The sequence below is a fragment of the Tenebrio molitor genome, chromosome 3, assembly GCF_963966145.1.
Source record: "Tenebrio molitor chromosome 3, icTenMoli1.1, whole genome shotgun sequence".
NCBI classification, from domain to species: Eukaryota; Metazoa; Arthropoda; class Insecta; order Coleoptera; family Tenebrionidae; genus Tenebrio; species Tenebrio molitor.
In genome coordinates, this window is record NC_091048.1 from 24,283,104 (window position 1) to 24,304,615 (window position 21,512).

Sequence of the window (21,512 nt, forward strand, 5' to 3'; positions counted from 1 at the left end):
AGAATATTATTTAACATTCCCAGAAGTATTTCTAATCTCGTATTTTCCTACTTGTAATTTTTTAAATTCAATTCGTTCGCTCAATAAATAACCAGAAACTGTTTATATCTTTAACACGAACCTGTCAGAAGGCAAGGTACTAAGTAATTGACGAGGCTTAAATATTTCTTGAGTGACTTTCCACGCGACAAAATGAATATTTAATTTTACCAAAAATGGAGAACAAAAAATGAAATCCGCTTTTTTTTAATCCAAGACCCTCCGGAAGCAGGTGAAGTGAAACTACGATAATCTCTCCCAAACAAGAACACTTTATTTAGAAGTTCCACTTGTCAGTTGGTTACGTCGCGTCTGAATCCGACGTTAATTTAAAACAGCGATTTTATATTTTTGGTCCTTCGAGCCGGATGCCGTGATTTACGTGAGAGAGTTATTTCGTAGGATTTGACGATGATGTATTCGCGTCGTTAGTTCAACACGATTGGAGTTTCTGCGATCGTCCATATTCTTCGATCAAGGTTATTTTCAGCGGCATCAGACATAATGAAAGTTTCGACGTCTGAAAAACATCACAACACAATCGCCGGTGATGTCATTGTGAATTCGCGCCATTTAATCAGCAAATGCTTTCCACCCCTTTGAAAACGAAGCAATGTTTTAATGGTATTCACAGAGTGTCAGTCGGAGTAGTCGAGCAGCACTTTTCAATGAAATTGTATCGATTCCATTGAACGTCTAGTAAAAGAGGGGGACGACATTGTATCTGTTGATTACTGATAGAACACGATTCGGACCAAGTACGTATGAAATGCTGACCTGAAAGCTCGTGTTCAACGACCGTCTCTTGCTCATCAACACAATGCCAACGGACAAAACGACAAACGAAAGAAAGAACCGCCGCAGTCCTTCGAAATCAATTCGAATCACACTTTCCATATTTTCGAGATGGGGAAATTAGCAAAGCTGCTGTCATTAAGGGCAAGCCGGGGCCGTTAGGTGCGGCGGCGGAGAACGTAGAGGGAGATTCGTTGTCAAGTTTCGGAGGGGTGAGGAGGAGAAAACTAAGAAGAGGCACTGGGACTGATAAGAGCGAGATCCGGGGATCGCTCCGGGACAATTTATAGCGGCAACTTTTAAAACACACTCCGGGGGCGGCGTATATAACGTTCGGTACAGTCCGCGGCAGCACTGCGGACCGAACGTTTTTAAGTGGCGCTCCACGATGGCGGTTTTATAATGATGAAAGTTTTAATTGAGCGGAAATAAATCGGGAAAAATCGAAACACTCGGGGATTAGACGTGGCTTCCGGGGATCCGGTCCTTCGAGCCGGATAATGTCATCGACGGCGGCCTTGACTGTCGAAATGCGTTTTCGAGAGTGTCTTTTTTTACGTTTGCGGAGTCGTTTATTCCCGTTATAAATTTTTCCATATGAGTTATCTTGTGGAGGTCCCCGAGTGTACCGATGCCACAGTGAGTTTTATCAGCGCGATATTATTTTCGCTGCTGTTTAGATAAGAACGCCGGGGTTGGAAAAATAAATTGCCCTCCACGGAAAATAGCTGAACTTTTCCAAAGAACGGATTCCCCCGTTTCTATTGTGCTCAGCCGCAGCGTTCGACCCACCCCATGGTTCACTCTTGCCGGCACCACGCGCGCTCTTTTACACATAAATTTCACGTATATATAACCGTTTTGATTTATTTAACACAAACATATTTTACGAGATAAAACTAAAAAAGGGGAATTCTGGAATCGCGGACATAAATCTAAACGGGGAGTGTTTGCAATTAAAATTTTAAATTATTATTTTATGTGCGTTTCGGCCGAAAATTTCGCCAAAGTTTCGCGGATTTATGGACAGCACGATAAGCAATTAAATAAGTGCGAGAGGAGGGCGGGGGCGGCCGATGCAGACCAAATAACAGGCATTATATCAAGATGGCGTAGTTCGGTGGACTATTATTAGTTTTAGTGCATAGTTCGGATAGATACCGAAGATTCGAACATCAGCTAATACTCTCGGGCATTAGGCGAAATGCTGAATCATTACCACTTACGGCCGCAGCCTGCCGCGATCCGCCGCAAGCGGAACATGAACCCCGGCGAGATGCTACCACTGGCGAAAATGCTAATCGGGCGACATGCGACATCTTTTCCGACGCGCGGTCTCCGCCGGGACAGCGCTCGACGCGAGGACAGTCGAGGAAAACGCGAAAAGCGGACGCGCGCCGCCGCCGCCGAGTTCGACGCTCTCTCGAAATGATGAATTGAACTGGCTAAATGCACCGGGTCGATTTTTAATTTTAATAACATATAATTTGATTCTTAAAATGTTGTGATGTGGCCCCTGTGGCTTTTGCTCTATATTCTTTAGGATGGTCCGAGCCATTGTTGCTTAATTATAACCTGCTGGATGAGGCTGTACGCGTGCAATGTGTGCTGCTTTCAGTGTTATTTGTATCGAGATTTTATCGGCGCCTATATAGATGAAATTCCTCGATCGTTAGGGATTTGCTTAATTTAAAATCGAAATTATTTTCATAAACAAATTAAATGGGCAATTATTAATAATGACGTATACAAATTAAATTAACAGACTCTGATTGGTTTATGGGTGCGTACGTTGACCATTTGCATATCGGTCTCGGTAATTTAATTTTTTTCATCGACCAAGCATTCGAGTACGTCGTCGGGACGATGTCGAAATGTTTATTTTAATTACGGAACGGTTTTAGATGCGATCGTACTTTCGAACTGTCGAGATGCGAGATTAGGTGATGACAAAATGTTGGAAGTAACCATCGTTTGTAAAATTTCATAAATTATATTGTTTTGATGAAATTAGGAAGCTAATTGGTTTGTTAAAACGAAAAATCCGAAATTTATTGCCGGCGTATGCAAACTTTTCACATAATACTATCTAATTTAACATTTAACAACTTCCCACGTGGACCCGCTGAGTAATATATTTTAATTTTTTGCAGTGATGAAAGTTTCATCCCACCCTTGCAATTCTTCAAAGGAAATAAATTTTATACGTCGTGTATTTTGTTCTTGGTTAATTAATAAGTACATTAGTGATCAAAATTTCCATATCTAAAAGAATACTTATTTAATGACCTTAGCTGATGCTTATTAATGTCATTTATGAAGAATTAGATCATTTTGTCTTTCAGAAATCGTTTCCGAGTTGTTTTTCAACTATAAATACCCACCTGTAGTCTATAATGTAAAAAAATTCTTACAAAGCTGAAATGCAATAGATAGTTACTGAATTATTGGCTTTACATATTGCTTAACTTAAGTGTATATGTACATATCTACCTATACATTTTTATCAATGAAAGCTTGAAATAGCTTTTAAAACCTACTTCGATGTTTCAAAGCGTACTCCGTCCAATTCGGAATTCTTAAATATTTCCAAAGTTTCTACCTAAACTCCTTCTGAATGACTAATACTTGTCTGGATTAATATAGTAGTAGGAAACCATATTTGGAACTCATTATAAAATAAGCCGATTGCCTCTTACACTGGTCGTAAATACCACCTGATTTCGGTCGCTTCGGCACGTTCCGAACATTTGTAGCTTGATGGTCCGTACTTGAAATTTTGTAATGTGTACCAGGCATTTTGACTCTTTCGTTAACAATTGGATTATTGGATTTTCCGGACCCTTCTAGGTATCTTGGACTACTAATTACCCCCAAATAAAGTTTATTTTGAGCATAGACAACAAATTAAAAACCGATGGTGATACATAGCCTTTGAAAAAAATGCAGAAGTGACTGAAACTCCAAAATCAACTGGGTGGAGGATTATGAAATCTGGACGGCAGTAAGAAATGTTTAAATACGCCCCATTTCTGAACTTCAATGATTTGTCATTTATGACGACCGACAGCAATGGGTTGTCCCAACCGTTCCAACCCTCATAAAAGTATTAGTAGGTACGTTATAAAAACCTGCACAAGTCGTTCCAAATATCGTTTCCTACTTCTATATCTACATTAATTTTGCCCGAGCTTGTAACAATTCAGTGGGTGGAGGTGTTGGACATAAAGGGGTATTGTCGTTTTGGATAGAATATTTTATCCTTTTTGGTGACTGTTTTCAAATAAGAAAACTTTTACAGTTGGCCTTATGTGTATAATTTTTTTTTGATCTTTTGACATAATTTCCAAATTTTTCAAACAAATCAAATTCTAATTAAATTTGTCTTAAGCGGTATAGGTACGCAAAAGAAAAGTTTCCAAATGGCTACCATGATTTAAGCAATTCTGCTTATCTCAAAAATAGAAATGAAAAAGTTTCTTAATCAGTGCAAGTATGTTTACGGCCAGAAGGAAAAAGAAAAAAATATAATGAAAATCAAAAGAATGAGAGCATTTTGAAACAAAATTGAAAAAAGGGATTTTTTTTTCTGGTATCAGCGATATCAGCTACTACTTCTGTTTTTCGTACTTGCCTTTAAATTCGTGAAAAAGTAATACATATGTATTTTTATTTCTTTCAGTGAGAGTTAAGTGTGACGGAAAGTAGATATGTATGTATTATTTTTTTAAGATACATAGGTACTATTCCGGACACGGAATCTTGGCCACAACTGACATTTAACTGACAAATATGTGTGAACTGGCCTTTATTGAATATAACCCAACTTTTGACTCGATAATGCTATTTCCCTGCTTTTTTGATGTCACAATAAAAACTTCAAAGTGATTTTTAATAATTGTCACTTATTAATGACACTAATGATTGGTTTACATCATTTTTTTTAGAAATATCAAAAAAATGTTGGCCAAGATTCCGTGTCCGGAATAATACCTAGATATGTAGGTACCTATTTATTAGTTTGGTGTACATTTCTAACTACATATATCGACTCTTGAAGAAATGAGGAATAAAATCCATGGAAGTCGGAAAAAAGAATTCATGTTCTTAGGAGGAAAAAACAACATTTTTTTGTATTTTTATGTTTACTCAAATTGGTGTTAAATTTTGTAAATAAAAATGTGAACATTTTGTTAATAAAAAAATATGATTCTTGATCTTAAAAAACCTGTATTCTATCCGATCTTGTCCCACCTTCCCTTACCTGTCTGGGAATAAATGGCTGATTTAAAATATTTTCAGTTTGCAAGGCATGGACAAAATTTTATACTCATTTTAACATTTTTAAACAAAATGAAAAACGATAAACGCCTTCGATAGAAATAAAAGAAATAATTGTTCAATACTTCTTTTTTGGATTTTTTTTTCAATATTTGAAATATTCCATTATTTAATGTAAAAGCATTAATTAAAATAATGTTTTTTGAAAGATAAAGTAAAGTAATAAAAAAATTGCTGAACAAAATCTCGTTGGTCAGACTTCACCGACGTAGTAAAACGGCGAAGGGAAGGTGAATAAAATGTTATTTTGTTTCAGATGCAAAAGAGAGCAAGAACCGAAGAGAATGAACAAGATGTTACTGGTAACCAGAGCAAGAACGATTTATGGTTGAGTTGGTCCATCATGGTTGATTGCAGTCACTTTTGGTGCCTCCAACCGGATTAGAGTTTAAGAAGTTTGGTGATTAATCACGATTAATGAGTTTTTTCCTTCGTTTCCAAGAAAATTGAAGTCGAAGTAAGTAGCACGAGAAGTAATCAATTCGTGTGGCGTATGTGTAACGTTCGTGTGTAAACCCGGCTTAATATGGTAATTTATTAATTTATGATCGTTCGTCCAGGTAGGCAGATAGAGGAATCGTCGTCGACGCTCGTCCGTCTAATATATTCCCGAAATCCTTAGATTACAGTAGCTCTCAATATTTCACAGACAAGTGATAGCTATAAAACAAAAGAATTACAAGACAGATCAGCTTAAAGCTCGGGTTAAAAAGAAGAAAGAAATTGAACAGAGAACCAATACCAGACATGGACATGAAAAAGGGGCAGACAATCGTTAAAGGGGCGGGGCGAGTTGATTTGTGGTCGCCATTTTGTCAAATAGTAGTGTTTTGTTAGACGCTTTATCTCATTGGACAATCTCCCACTTCTCTAAACCGGACTCAAGACTTTTAATGTTACCAGCGCCAAAAACAAACTTACTAATTACCATTACGGGGACGCGGCCACCTACGCATAAGCACCTTTTAATTGCGTCCGAAATCGATCGATGATCGTCTGTTTTAGTCAGGGCGAGTCGAAAGGGGCGGCGGACCATCCCCCGAAACCGCGACCACTGCTGGATAAATCGCGCCGTAATATTGCGAACCGTCCGAATTTTTTTTAATAATACGATGATGATAATGGTACAAACAAGAGGACGAAATTAAAACGTCTTGGTGTGAGCGGAGCCGCGCCCCCCGTCCGGGCCACGCCTCGCAGAAGCGCGTCGGCCAATGGGCGGCCGGTCGTAACCGAACCGGGTCGAGCTCGGACGATTTCGGTTGCCAGGGGATACGGTGTGAAGCTGCCTATACCAACATTTAGTGCGACCGTGTTGTTGGCCGTGTTAGTATCGGGTAGTACATATACCTACTGTCAGAAAAATTGCAACAATGACACCGCTGTTTTGACAAATAGTTTCGGTTCGAGCCCCGGCTGACTGTGATTCTGTGAGTGTGTGCGAGTGCATGACAGACTTGGGATTGTTTTATTCGCATTGTAAGTACCGAATGGGCGAGGCGAAAGCTCGGGGGGGGGCCCAAAATACGCCAAAAATTCATACGTGACCACTCGAGATGAACAACCGGGGTCCGAAATATTTCGGTGTCAAGATAGAGATCTTATCGCGAACGCAGCTAATTGAAATGTATCGTTCCACTGATAAGAAACCAGAGGAATTAGCGGACACTCGAATTTCGACGATAAAATCAATGTCAACATCGATTGCAAAGTTTAACCTATATTTAATTTATTACCGAAAGACAAATAGATATTGGCCACAAAACGATTTTTTGTTTGTGTAGGCTTAGCTGGCAAAAAAGTGAATTACGAAATTCTGCCAGAGATTGTGAGATTGGGATTTAATTACTAATTAAATTAATAATTGACAATTTATCTGTTGAGGTATTATGCAAAAAAATGATAATATGTAAATCCGACTGGTCAATTAATTATTCTGATTCGGCGATAAATAATGCAGATAATGTAATTTTAACCATTAGTGTCTGGGATTTATCTTATTACGGTAGTCATGCGGCTGATACGGTGGCAACTGATTAGCAGAAGCTCAGCTTTGGCAGCGCTTTTTCCGGGTTCGGGTGCTGACCGCCCGTCGAAGTCTCTTCTTCGTTTCCCCCCAGGATCGTCCCGGACGACCGGAATTTCAGTCGGTGTCGATAAGTTTCGTTCCCCTCTGATAAATATTGATTAGTCGATTATTTACCCACGCGAAATGTCGCAAAAAAATGTCGAGGGTCCTCAAGATAACCGAACAAAAATCAGTGCTCGAGATGACGTCTTCAGCTGCGATAACACCTCGTGAAAACCCTCCTGATAGTACATTTTGTTGCAGATAGTGCGCGGCCTGGATCAACGTTGGCTGCGACCGTCGCACCGCACCGGGCCCAAAACAAAACCGACGAACGCCGCTGCTATGACGACCTCATCGTTGTGTCCCAATTGAACAGTTGAGAAGACGTCGATTTTTTTTATTTCGGTTCGATTTCGACGGACGAAGAGGAAGAGTAATTTTTTTCGCGTGTGTTAGTGTTGATAAACTGTTGTAACCCATGATTATGGAGATGACGAACGAGTCTGCGGCGGTCGGCCGATGGTACGAATCGCCCAGGACGGGTACTTCGGCCAGTCCTGGACAGGGGACCATCGAAAGTGGCAATTCGGACATAAATACTAGTGTTGCCGAACATATGGGGGCGTTCTTCCTGGACCCGTCGGGTACGCAAAGGGCCGCGAGGTACTACCACCAGAGCATGCATTCGCCGTACGGAACCGTCGCCAGTCACGGTAAGTCGCACCAGACGGTGGTACCCACTTAAGTGGCCCGACCGACGATTTTTTCCACCAAGTAAATTGGTACCATTTTTATGGGAACCGAAAAAGTTCCGAGAATTGTCTTACGGTTTACGAGCGTAAATCAAGGCGTGCATACAAACCATCATGACGTCATTTGGTACCTGTACAAATACAACAACGGATGACCATTTAAAGACGATCTGTTCCACTAGTGTCAAAAACTGAGCTTTTGGGCGTACCGAGCCCTGGTCCGCGTCCAGCGGTGGTACCACGAATAAATCCATCATTAAGCGGCAACAATTACAATAAATTCGTTGTTTCGGAAAAGGACGGAGCTCCTCGATGGTCACACATTCCTTCCACCGCGGGATTTTTGAGATTTTTTCAGCTTTCTCACACACACGCCGAGCGAGAGCACATGGTTTTTTATTTGGGGAACGATGACGACGTTGACGTTGTCGGTTTGATTTAAATTCAGGTTGGGTGCGGGCGGAATATCACAAACGGTATATTCGGGGAAGCAGTCATAGCCGTACATCAACGGGGAACAAACAACAGTGGCGTCCGGTCGTTCCACGAACGAATGTAAAAATCAATAAGTTTACGTATGTGGCGGGTTCGATGGATCGTGGGGACGCGTGCAAGTCTTCGAGTACGCAGGAGGAATTTCTGGTATGGTGGCGAGTTAACGACGGGAAATTTCTAAACAATAAGACAATTAATGTAGAATGGAAGCGGAATGGGCGAAACGGACGAAAAATATTAATGCAAAGAATCGAACAAACATACCGGTATATGTTTCATTACTAATTTCCTTTTGATTGTACTTTTATGATACGTGATGGAATAATAATGAGCAATTTTCGGTAATAGTTGAAACGATAATGGAAAGCTAAGAGAATTATTCATCGGAATTAGGATAAGTGGACAGAGAAAAATTTTCTAGTTATCGGTTGTTTGTGCGGCGGAAGAGAAGAAAAAATCGACGGTCAGGATAATGTAGTTTTTTAATAAATGCGACAAGGATAATGGAGACAGTTTTCATGTAATAATTTAATTTGAAGTGGTGAACACGACTAGTAGTGTCAATAAATAAAAGTACGCTGAGATGTTCTTAATTTTTCGTAAAAGCTCAAACTTGGTGCTTTTAATAAATTTTGAAGTTTTCATCAGATGAACGCTACATCTAGCATTATTGTCAACCGTTATTTTGGGTACAATATTTGTACCAGTTCAGAGTTTTTTGTTCGTTATTTTACGCTGTAGAAAAAAAAATCGCCGGTCAGGAAAACGTTGTTTTTTTTATAAAATACAATAAGAATGTAAAGATACGTTTCACGTAATAATTTAATTTGAAGTGGTAAAATCAGAGCTCAAATTCTTCTGCTGGGTATCTATAAATGATTGTCTGGTTCAGTTTGCTATGAGAATTTTGAATGTGCCGCTTTATATGTGGAAAAAATTCGGCAATTTCTGAATGTCACATTTTCAGGTTAAGTTGTTGGCTAAATCCTACCCACACAAATTTTCTTTAGCTCTAAAACCGGACGTATTTGCAATTTGTATTGAAAAATACAAATTTTTCGTGTTCATTAACCGTGATAAAACGAATATAAGGAACGAAAACTGGATTGAAAAGCGCGAATAAAACGTCATTAATGTCAGAAGTGACAGTTAATAATAAATTAAAATTAGGCATCTGTTTCAAAAAGGCGCCACAATCATATTTTTTTAACGTTGGCTTGACCCGACAATCATTTATAGACACCCTGTATAAGTGCCAATAAATAAAAGTACCTACACTTCTTCATTTTCTGAGTTAAACGATTTTCGTAAAACCTCAAAATTGATGCTTTCAACTGATCTCAAAGTTCTCACTTGATGAACTTGATGTACCTAATAGGTACATATTATTTTGTGCAAAATATGTTTTCCACTTGGATTTTTTTTACTGCGTTATTTTACGTCGGTAATATAAATGTTTATAAAATATGTATGTACAAGAAAAATAAAGATATTTTTCATGTAACGATTTCATTTTAAGTGGTTCACTTAGAGCTCAATCATTTTACAAGTGCCAATAAATAAAATTACACTTAGGAGTTCTTCACTTTTATTAGAACGGTACAAAGTACATAATACATAATTTGTTATTATTATAAATTATAATTTTTTGCAAAATATTCTTCCCACTTTACAACTGTTCACTCTAAATGGTAGCTTTTATACTTACGTATTTTATTTTTTGTTGGCGAATTTCTATTCGTACACCCCTAGTGTAAATTTTACAAAATTGTATGGTGCAAGTTGTCTTTTGGGGAATACCCTGAAAATCTCTTAAATTGTCAAATAAGATCTTGCAAACATGAAATGTATTTTTTATATGAGAAGCAACAATAGGATTGCAGTAACTTTCAAAAATACAAAACTGATTGAACTCACAGATTAAAGCAGCCAACCATATGACGCAAAAAGTACTAGAAAGTAACTACCAACCTTGTGTGGACGAACAGTAATAAATGCAGCCTTACTTAAATGTAACTGAATTTGATTTTTTTTTTGTTGTTACAACTGCCATCACAACAACACTGGATAAATTACCAATAGGTAACTCACAAACTTCAGCTAACACCTTGCCGGTTAAAATTTAGATTATATAATTTAGTTTAATTCATTTGTAAAAATTTTCCAAGATAGGATACATTCACGTTGTTTTTGGAGACCATGAATATTTTGCATTTAATTTGGTAGTAAAGCTATCTGTTGAATCAGATTCTGTTTTTCTAAGTTTGAGGTTATAAATAGCGTCAATGTCTAGTGCATTGTTGTCAGTTTTATTAGTTTGCAATAGAAAAATACTCAGACATCGCAGGAAATTGAGCAACATGTTAAGTTCATTTTGATAGGTCCGCGTGTCAGGCACTTGAGCGACGAAAATCAAACAGTGTGTCCAACGTTAAAAAAATAAACCATGGCCTCCCATTATGTCAAAACCACATGAACGGTGTTTATTTCGTTAACATCTTACATCTGACAAAAATCATTTTGTTTACTTTTTTACGAATTGTCTTCCAACGCTATGAATTCATTTATTTTTTTTTAAACAGATTAGACAAAATTGAAAACTTTTTGTTTGCGGTGTTATAACACCTGCATTTTTCGTTTTTGGGAAGAGCGCCAGAAGTGATGAGTTATTCTCATATGTATTTACAAAAACCGTTTTATTTAATTTTTTTAGTTGAATCTAAATTCTACATTAATTATACCTACATATCTAAGTTTTTTCCGAAGATCATTGATCTTTTTCAATTAAACTCTAAATTCGCCGTATCTTTAAAATGTAGTAAAAGTTGCTCCGAACGGGCAGATTATCTTCTGATCTCGAGTAAATTTTCCGGCCGTCGCCAATTTTCCAGGAAATAAAAAAGTGATGAGTTGTTTTCATGCGGCTTCGGATCGGGTCGACAAGGGGGCGACCACGCTCCGCGTTAGCGTCGAGTGAAAACGTTGCGGTTGTGCCAAACGGCGTTTACTGTCTCGAGTCCATTGTGTGTTTTGTGTCCAGCATCCGAGATAAATCATTGTGATGTTTTTATGAAGAAAGTAAAAGCTTTATGGACCACGTGACGGTCATAAACACCTCCGTGCGCAAGAGTCCGTATGTCCAGTTAACATCTTAATATAACGTGGAAATCTCGCACAGTCATAAAACACGGTATAGATTAGCATATTACCGCATTAAAATAACAATATGGATAGATAATCGAAGTAAATGGGTGGGTTTCGGATTATCTAGACATGTGTGGACGGAGATAAAAGAAAATTATAGTCATCGATCTACCACAGCTACTTATTAGGGACCCACTTACACCGACAACTTTTTTCTTATTAATTCGATAATGTGCATTATTACTTTTTAATAACGCTCGAGTTTTCTCCAAATTAAATCTCTCAGGTTCAGGGACGCGAAAGGAAAAAATTTCGCTCCTCCTTATCTGGATGCGTCTCGGGAGCTATATTTTTTTATCATCGTCAAATAACGTAAACAAACATGCCGGGTACGTCAATAGAGCGATCACACGACGGTTGCGTGAAATAATTTTGTTTGTTTGAGAAGCACTTGTAATTCGCGATAGTGCGTCGAGGAGAACTTTCTTATCGGTACGATTAAAAATAGAGTTTTGAGGTAAGGAGAGGAATGCGCCGAGGTTCCCATACCGGGGCACAATGAGAATTCACTCTGGAGCGTCTGAATGCGGGGCAAAAAAGCAACAATTTCAAATTGAATGACACTTGTATATAAGTTGGTCTGAAATACGATCCGTTTTGTTTTCAACGTATAAAAGTTGGTAAGTTGATAGTGCTATATCTCAGCCGACGTGATCATAAAAATGTCCTCGTAGCGTGCGAGTATCGCCCTTGTGGCACGGACCATCTTATAAATACGACCCAGCATACCATCTCGGTCCCGGCCAAAGTAATTGGGATCATGAAATTAATCGCGGACCGCTCCTGAAGATTTTTTCAGGAATAGTGACAACAATTGATTGGACGATAACGATCTCCTTTATATGCAATCCTCGCTACCAATTAAGCCTCTCGGTTGGTCGAACGGAATTACACGATGTCGTCGGTGGTTGGTTTTTTTTATTGGACAATAAAAAGTGGACATTGTCGCTTTTTTAACGTTTCTACCAGGCCGTTTTCGCAACGGCCCCGAACGCAATTAAGACGAAACGTCAAGTGTACCCACGGTCCCCGCTCAGATCGATACCGCTAAAATGACGAAACCTCATCGATTGTTTCCACGATTGACTGCCACGGGACACGCCATCAATAAGACAACTTCATTCCGGGAGGGCCAAGCGAGGTTGAGCTTTCGACGGAGGCGAAAGCTCTACTGGAACATTGACGTCTTGACAATTCCAGGACAAATTTTAAATTGAACGATCGAAGAGTATAACTTTTCGGTTTGGAAAATGTCGCTTTACGCACGAGTGCGTTAGTTATGAGTTAAAACTAAATCAAAATTTATCGAAATCTTGGATGAGACATTATGATTATTTCCTTCATGTGTTTAGCAACCAATTGCGTGAAAATATTGACCAATAATCCGATAAAATTTCTCTAAGATGCACATGTGCAATAATCTGATAAAAAATGTCGGTACCTGATTTTTTTTTTAATTATTTTGAATAAAAAGGATTGGAAATAATGCGTTTGGTTTCATTCTATTCAGGAAATAATCAGCCGTATACCCCTCGTCAGAAGACCAATTAGGTACATATTATCAAATAAAAGCCCTCGACTTCGTCTCGTGCTCTTATTTGCTAATAATTGGTCTTCTGACCTCATTTATGGATGTTTTCGTTCATTAGCAAAAAAATTTCCGATAAAAAATTTTGCACTTGGGATATAATATGTGATTAGAGCCTTCCTTGCAAACAAATAATAAAAATAAATTTTCGTTACTTTAGCCACAGAAATTTCTTTGACGGTTTGATCTGACATTTTTAAGAATTAATTTAATGTATGAATGTTCCTAGAGAAAAAAATCTTATACGGGTGTCCCACCTAAGACTTTTAAGTCTTATGTCTCTATTATTTAAGGACCGATTTTTGTGAAAGGTTTATATTAAACTGTAGAACATCAATAAACAATGACTTCCGCAAAAATTCGTCACCTAAAGGTAGTCATACTACAAGAAAAAGAGAAAAAAACCGTGTTAATTTTCCAAAAGGTATTAAAACGCGCATAGCTATGAAACAAATGAGCATCATTGTGAAATTTTGGGCATCCTGCAATTCCTTTTCAAATATACCACCATTTGCCTCAATGCATTTTCCAAACGAAATCTAAAATTATTTCTAACGTTTTGCAACATGTTTGCATTTATGGACATCAAGGCTTGTCGAGTTTAAATTAATGGGGCATTTTATTACCAGTAAATTATTCTTCGTTCACCAGGATACCTATCTTCCAAATTTCACAAAAATCGGTTCCTACATAATAGAGAAATAAGACATTGTATGATAGTCGTGTGGAAAGCGCCCGAAACGCACTAGTATCGTTTAGGAAAAAACTCTTGATTTTCTCAAACAATTTCGATTTGTCGCAGTTTTCGCACAAATTTGAACTGAATGTTGTTTGTGTTTTCAAATCAAAATTTCCCAATAGTCCTCAGACTTCACATATTTGTATTAATATTTGTAACCTTGTTTGTTTTGTGATCATAATCTATCGTAAAAACACATATTTTTTATGGCAACGCGAGATATTCAGTCCGCACATCAACATAAAAAAGAGTGTGATTTTTTTTCAGATCCAGTTAATTGCAGCAGTCGCTAAAAACGATACATAACTAAATTTATAACTCAGGATATTTACTACTGAAATGACATCAACGTCTAAAACTTGAAAGTTCCGTAGGTGCTTATTTATTGATGGCTTGATTGAAAAAGACACTTCTCGCTAGAGGTTGAATCATATTATAGACGATGTGAAGCATTCTTAAAGTGCTTTCGAGTATATCCTTTCGATTGTCGTGCAAATTATGCGTACAAGGTTAAGGATATTGACGAGAAGCTGTTGTGCATCCTTAATTAAAATGTAAATAAAATAATTTTTAAAAATTGTTGAGGAATAATTGTCATCCATGTCGGATTCAAACCACAAAATCCTCCAGATTTTAATTTACTTGAGTCATAAGTTTCATGTTAATTTCCCAAAAAACTACTTTATCCTCAAACGGTCGAAAAACGTGCCTTTGTGTATTTCTATGGAAACAGTTGAAGAGGCTTTTTTTGTAACCGGACTTGAAACACTTCAAATCCTAGGAGTTGAAATGTCCACACGCCGGCTCGACCGAGTCAAATGTAGTCATTTGAAGTATTTTTCACGATTTATTTATCAATAATTACACGAAAAATTTTATAAATAAATTATCCCTATTAAAAAAAGCTTCTAAAAAAAGCGAAATAAAGAAAATATTACTCAATATTTAGCAAATGCAACTGTATTCTTTTTATGCTTCGCCCAGTTGCCGACCTCTGAGCTTAGACTCACTTTTACTCTTAATGATATAATCTACTATTCTACATGCTGAATTATGTAATAAAATTTTATCTCTTAATCCTTTTTATTGTCGACACTGGGTCTAACAATAATACAAAATATTTTTAGAATGAATAAAAATTAGTAAGTAGACTCTGCGTATTTTACATTTTAAGATTGAAAAACCTACCTACATAAAGTGAAATTAGTAGATATATTATGATGCCTGAATATTTTACTGAGACGTGAGTAGCGTTTTCACATTAATAATGATAATAATAATAAATGTGAAGTCTGACATGTTTCAAATAACCGACGGATGAACAGCTTTCTCTGAAACAATATTCTTATCAAATCGTTATTTTCTCGTACTTTTTTCCGTGAACCAGTTTGTTATCTGGACCAAATTTCGATAAGCTCACCGCTATCGCTTAATTGTTGCAACCGAAATAAAAATAAATACGAGTGTCGCTTACCGTTTCGATTTTGATCGAAGCCTCTCCGTCGCGTATCATGCAAGTGTCACTATTTGACAAGACGGTGCAACGCCCCATTACGCAACGAAAATCTGATTCACGACAGATAAAAACTGTCGTGAATACGGTGAAAATTTCGAGGTGAGTGTGAAAAATAGCACATTTCGAACGCTCAAGTGATTTTCGTTTGAAAATAACACCTCGTTTTGTTATAGTCGTGAATCCAATTATTTGGCTAAATTTCGCAAAGTAGAGCGTGAAATTGATATAACGTTTAATTTTAATAATTAACATTGAAACTTAGTAATAATAAAATAATAGCGCCGGTGCAGATGGAAAGAGCGATTAGAGAATTAATTGTTTTAATTACGGAAATTAAACAATTCGAAAAATTTTTCCCCTCGATGAATAATTTCGTACACGTTTTTCGTGAAGTCATGCCAATTATTCTCGTATCACAATAGCTACTCGTCGTGTTATCTCTTTTATTGCAGAAACGACAATTCGTTTAAATTTGGTCGCACTTCGTTGTAATTTTAATTTCATAATTAAAACGTTGCGGATTAGGTTGTCCATTTCGGGCCAATTTTTGTCCAGTTGTTGACCGGCAAAATTCGGCACATCGGCTCGATCCGCCGTAAATTGTCGCCAATCTTGATCGAACTTTGGACGATTACAAGACCACCAAATTATTTAAATGCAAAACTACGAAATTAGGTTGTGCATTACCCCCCTTAAGGAGCAGGTTTCTCGGAATGCCAACTGCCGTCCGTGCTAATTTCTGGACCGGAGTTTGCATTTTTTCGACATTTCCACCATCAAAACACATGTTTATTCGGTGCAGGTCCGTCGAGGACGTGGCCGAAGAGGTCCTTATCAGATTTCGAACGAATTCGACAATTAAAAGATGCGGTCCGGATAAGGCGAGGCGCATGACCCGCTTTCTGGTACTAATGGTACCGGACTCGAGAAGAAATTTCAAGAAAGGTGCAGTTATCGATTTTTCACACTTACCTCGAACCGAAAATCCACAAAACCATAAAACGAAAAGTGGATTCGTCGATTTTAATTAGTTTAATTCCGGGGAAGAGGTTTAATTGTTTTTTTTCCCTAGGTTTTTAATATAATTGGTTCTGAATATTAATCGCGCCGGATTGTTATACGAAAGCCATTTATTTAGCAATCATATGTTTTGTTTTCATTTGTTTCCACACACGCCGCTTTTGATCTTGATGAGATCGTATCTTGGACTTCCTTCCTGTACGCTATGTGCTCACATTACTGAAAATCTATTATTATAAGCGTATTATTGGCAATAAAGAACTGGGACACATTTGCATTATTTATTTAATAGTGCTTTGTTGGCGCTGCCGTGTAATTAGCTTAAATGTCATCGGAGATCGTTCGGAACGTCGCGATCGGTCATTATCTCGATTCCACCCCGTGGCGACAGACATCCCGACCACTCTCTATAATTTCATTTGAATATAAACTGTGGCATTATTTTCAGCAACATGTGCTTCAAATCATATAGCACGACGGACGAAAACAGGCGAGCTTTCTTGTTTTATGCTAACCAAGCTATCATAAAGTGCATTTAGTGTATTTCGCATGCAACATAATACGCCGCCGCAAACACTGTATACTTAAATTTGTTACAGCGTTTTGTTCACGGAAATTAGGGAAAAAGCGACCCGCATCGTCGTGCATTTAGCACATCTGTGCGCCCCGGGTCCCTCCTCTTCTCTCACACCGGGAGGCCGCGTATGTATATAGGGTGGATTTAACCCCTCACCTGCCGGCGGCCATGTTGAAGGGCGGCCACAATGGCTGCCGTGGCCGGATTATCTCGCGATCCCATCGCTGATAGCGGCCAGATTAGCGCAGGGATCCTAACGGACTTCCGCAGATGGCCAACGAAAAGCTCGGAGCTTTTTGTGCGAGATCGTGGGGGCCCGTGGGATTGTTTATCGCGGCGCTGCGGATATTTATTCGACAATTAAACGTTCATCGTTAAAAATAATGCACGGTAATTGATGCATTTTTTACATTTTAACAATGGAGCTATGCAAATCCTCTAAATTAACGTAATGAGAGCTTTGCCAAAGCTCCACCCATACATCGTACCAATCACAGTATTTCCACACTGAAATGACAGAGTGAGCCCCAAAACTGTTATTAACAATGAAAGTGTAAGATTTTTGTTATGTCACGAGTTTTTTTTTTTTTTGGGACAGTGGAAAACAAGACGACGTTTCCGTGCGTGCTTTTTATTTTTGAATGGATCTTGCGGCGTTTCATGCCAAGAACTGTTTTATCAGTGGCAATAAATAAATCTATATTTATGGCAGGTGTCGTAACAGTTGTATAACAGTGGCTCGGCTCAAACAATCACTCATTTAACCATTCGAGTGAAAAAACGTATTTTAATGTTTGACCTAAGAAGCCTTCCGAGTTCATTTCAAAGAACGCGGAACTCTTCTGTGAGCAGAATAAATTATAATAGCAAACATCACTTCATGCACGAGATCTGTAAGCTTAACAAATCTACATGTGAGCTTTGGAGAGGCTTTTTTTGTCGGTTTGTCTCGGTGCCTACTTGAGATGCGAGAAAAATTGCAGTTTCTTGAAAATGTAAATTCAAATGGGTTTTGCTTTATTTATTTATGAATGTTTTTAAAATTGTCGTGCTGGCTTAAGTTTTTTTTTTATCTGAGCACTTGATCGCATCGACTTAACTGGCAAAAAATTGAGAGAAATATTGGTCAAGCACAATAGGTGAAACGGGGGATATAAAATGTTATTATTATTACAAAAGATTAGGTTAAATGAATCAAGATAAGAGATATGTAGATGAAAGATAACGTCATTGAATGGGACAATTAAGTTAATTATTTGGCAAATGAAGTTGTCGTCTGGAGTGAAGGTCGCGTGGCTGCTCCATTTGAAATCGTACGGAAATTATTATTATAAATATTCAACGAATATTTGCATAGATTAGTGTAGGAGAACTTTCGAATCGTAATTTATTGCAATGTAAACGTACCGCTTATGACAGGTATGGCGACAGTTCTGGCGGGGTCGTCGCGAAGGGGTGAATCGATCCACTCTGGCACAAAAACAAAGAGGAAATTGAACCAAGAGTGGATGTACTTAATACGTTTATTGTCCATTAAAAACCATAAAAAAATTTAATCTTCCTTGATCGGCGAATAAAAGTGTTAATGTACCTTAAAAGCTTTTGTGACAATATTTACACAGTCGGGTTGTTTGCACGGTCCCGCACTTCGGTCCTTCCCATATTCTTAAATCGTGGAACAGTTTAAATTAAATTTATTCAAATGTTGGGACCCCTGTCGTCCAGGCACGGACGGAGGAATTTTAAGCGCACTCCGCGCTAATGCAAAAAACGGGTAAGGTGCGCCCGGGACATGGGTTGGAGATTTTTCCGATGGTCGGACATGGGTTGACAAGCGTCGCCCGTTGCACCAAAATATGGTCTTTGTTGGTATCAGTTTGGACCAGGTGTTGTGACTAATTAAGAGCAAACTACTTTTACGACGAAAGAGTTTTCTCTTTCATTTCTTTTGGTGACGCGAAATTTTGCAGTAATTTTGTTTTTGACGTCTTAATAAATAAAAATGACTCTTTGTTGCGTCTAGATTTCAAATTGTGCGATTTACCTAGAGGTACTGGATTCTCTCATGGGCTGTGACCTTGGAAATATCTGCTCGAAGGCGGAGCGATAAACCAGCGAAAACTGAAAACGTCGACTACTTTACATGGAACTAGACGAGAGAGAGACAAAACTAATGTAACGAATGACGACGTTTTTTTTTTTACTTGAGACTGACATTCGTCGTTTGCGCAGATATGACTCATAGCCCATGAGAAAATCCAAGACCTCTACTACTGTGGGTGGAAGAGTACATTTTTTTAGATTTATAATAAAATAAATAATTTGAAGTTGGAAAACGTTGTAATTTTTATCAATAAATAAAAGAGAGAAAAAAGATCGCGATTAGGAAGTATAAAAACGTAGGTAGAGCCCATGTCGAGGAAGAATTCTTTTTTAAATAAGCAGGAGTGAATAAATGGAGGTTTTATTTTTTGAAATTGCCAGGATGGCTTGTCTGTGGTAATATCCGTGCAGTTCGCATTTTTGAGAGTTTGTCTTTTTGTTGCAGCGTCGAGGATGTCTTCGGGGCAGGTGTGCCGTCCGCACTTCCACGCGCCGCTCCACCCGTGGCTGTCGGACGGCGCGAAGCCCCTGGGCCACTCTGGTTGGGTGCCGTTCGGCGGCGGCGACCCGGACAAGTCCCAGTCGCCGAGTTCCGCCCCCGGCCAGCCGCACAACATCTTCTCGTTCCCGCCGACGCCGCCTAAGGACAGCACGCCGGACAGCGTGGCACCGTCGGCCGGCGCCGAATACCAGGCGGTGGCGGCGGCGATGGGCGCCTTCATGCACGGCGGCGACAACCCCCAGAGCTGCGCCCTCGACGTCAAGCCGACGGCCGTCGGCTCGACGGCCAACAACAAACAGCGCGAAGGTAGTGACTATGAAGGGGGCTCAGCCGGCATGTTTAATGGTAACTTTGAAAGCTCGTACGGGTCTGCGTATGGCCACGGTATTCACGGGGCCGCGTACTCGCCCCAGAACAAACAGCACCTGGGGGCAGCCGGACAGGGCGCGCAATCACCAAACAAACCACGCAACAAGTCGAGAACCAGCGCCGGTAAGACACCCACCAAAAAAAACCACACTCACACATTAACAAACGCAAAATGACTATTCAATCGAACACTCACAATAATATACGAGAGACAGATGTACGAGAAGCTGCCACGTTGTCGCCCGGAATTGGCACATTCTGCATTCTTTTAGTCGAATCAATTCGAAAATGCGATCAATTTGTGCAGCCGCTGTGTATGTGCGTCTCTGGAAGGACATGAAATAATCACACGTTCGTTTTTGGCTTTTGTTTGTTTGTACCTTTTTCCTTTTGGTTTGGGGCTTTTTTTCTGTTTGTTTCGTTTATTTCTACCGGTTCAGTAAAAATTACAACTCAACTGAAGTGATATAAATCAGACATTAACCCAACAAGAGTATTGTGTTGCCACACAGTGTTAAATGTCAGTAAATTACTCTCATACAAACGTGAATAGTGGACCTACACTATCTATTGTAAAAACAGTTTTTCACCGTTTACACTCTTATCAGTTCGGAAATCCCACATTTTGTCAATTGAAGAGTCCTACATCAAAAAGAACACTCTAAACTAGATATTTTTACAAACGGTAACGTAATCCAACGTAACGTAAATTAGTACTTCAGCTGTCACTTTTTGCTGAAAATAAAATTAACTCACCAATCAAGTTGTTGCAGTAGAAGATAAAATTAACCAATTAATGTTGATACATTAATTTGTTACGTTATGTTTACAAGATGATTAGTTATTTAGTTAAACCGCAACCGGTTGCAACAATACATCAAGTACAGATTGTGCAAGCTTTCGTTCCATTATTTGTGATATTTGGACTGTAATAATTTGTAAAAGCTTTGTTTAATAAAAAACGAAATACATAAATAAATTTCCTTACAGGGAATAAACTTGTAATGAAAAACTAGATTTAAATACAATTTAAATATGTCGTTAAGAATGAAAATCTGTTGGAGATTAATTTATCTTAGTTAATTTCTAAAAATGTTGGCAAGGAGAACTATTTTTATTTTTACATGAATTTATAGAAAACTTTCCAAAATGATTGTGGTATCGTAGTAGGCGTTGACAATTTGAGTGTTTTGAATTTTGACGCATACTAGAAAAATGATACCAACTACATCAATCAAAAAATATTAACGAAATCAGTTTGTAATGGTTTTAAAGGAATTACCTTAAACTCCTTAGAATAATAAAATGTTTTGACTATTAGCCGTTCACGATTGTTTTAAACACGGAGCAGGCCAAGATATTTTTTGTTAGATTGGGGTCAGGTTCTGTCATATGACGTTT

General features: G+C 38.4%; 1 protein-coding gene across 1 annotated transcript in view; it reads left to right on the top strand.

Annotated features, from left to right (window-relative positions):
• Positions 1–6,470: 6,470 nt before the first annotated feature.
• The window catches only part of LOC138125420 (GATA-binding factor C-like), a 61,131-nt gene continuing 46,089 nt past the window's right edge, over positions 6,471–21,512 (top strand). The window contains exons 1-3 of the mRNA XM_069040719.1: positions 6,471–6,654; positions 7,508–7,959; positions 19,686–20,234. Of these exons, the coding sequence (XP_068896820.1) occupies positions 7,725–7,959; positions 19,686–20,234 (784 nt within the window). The 5' untranslated portion in view covers positions 6,471–6,654; positions 7,508–7,724. The remainder of the gene's footprint in view (positions 6,655–7,507; positions 7,960–19,685; positions 20,235–21,512) is intronic.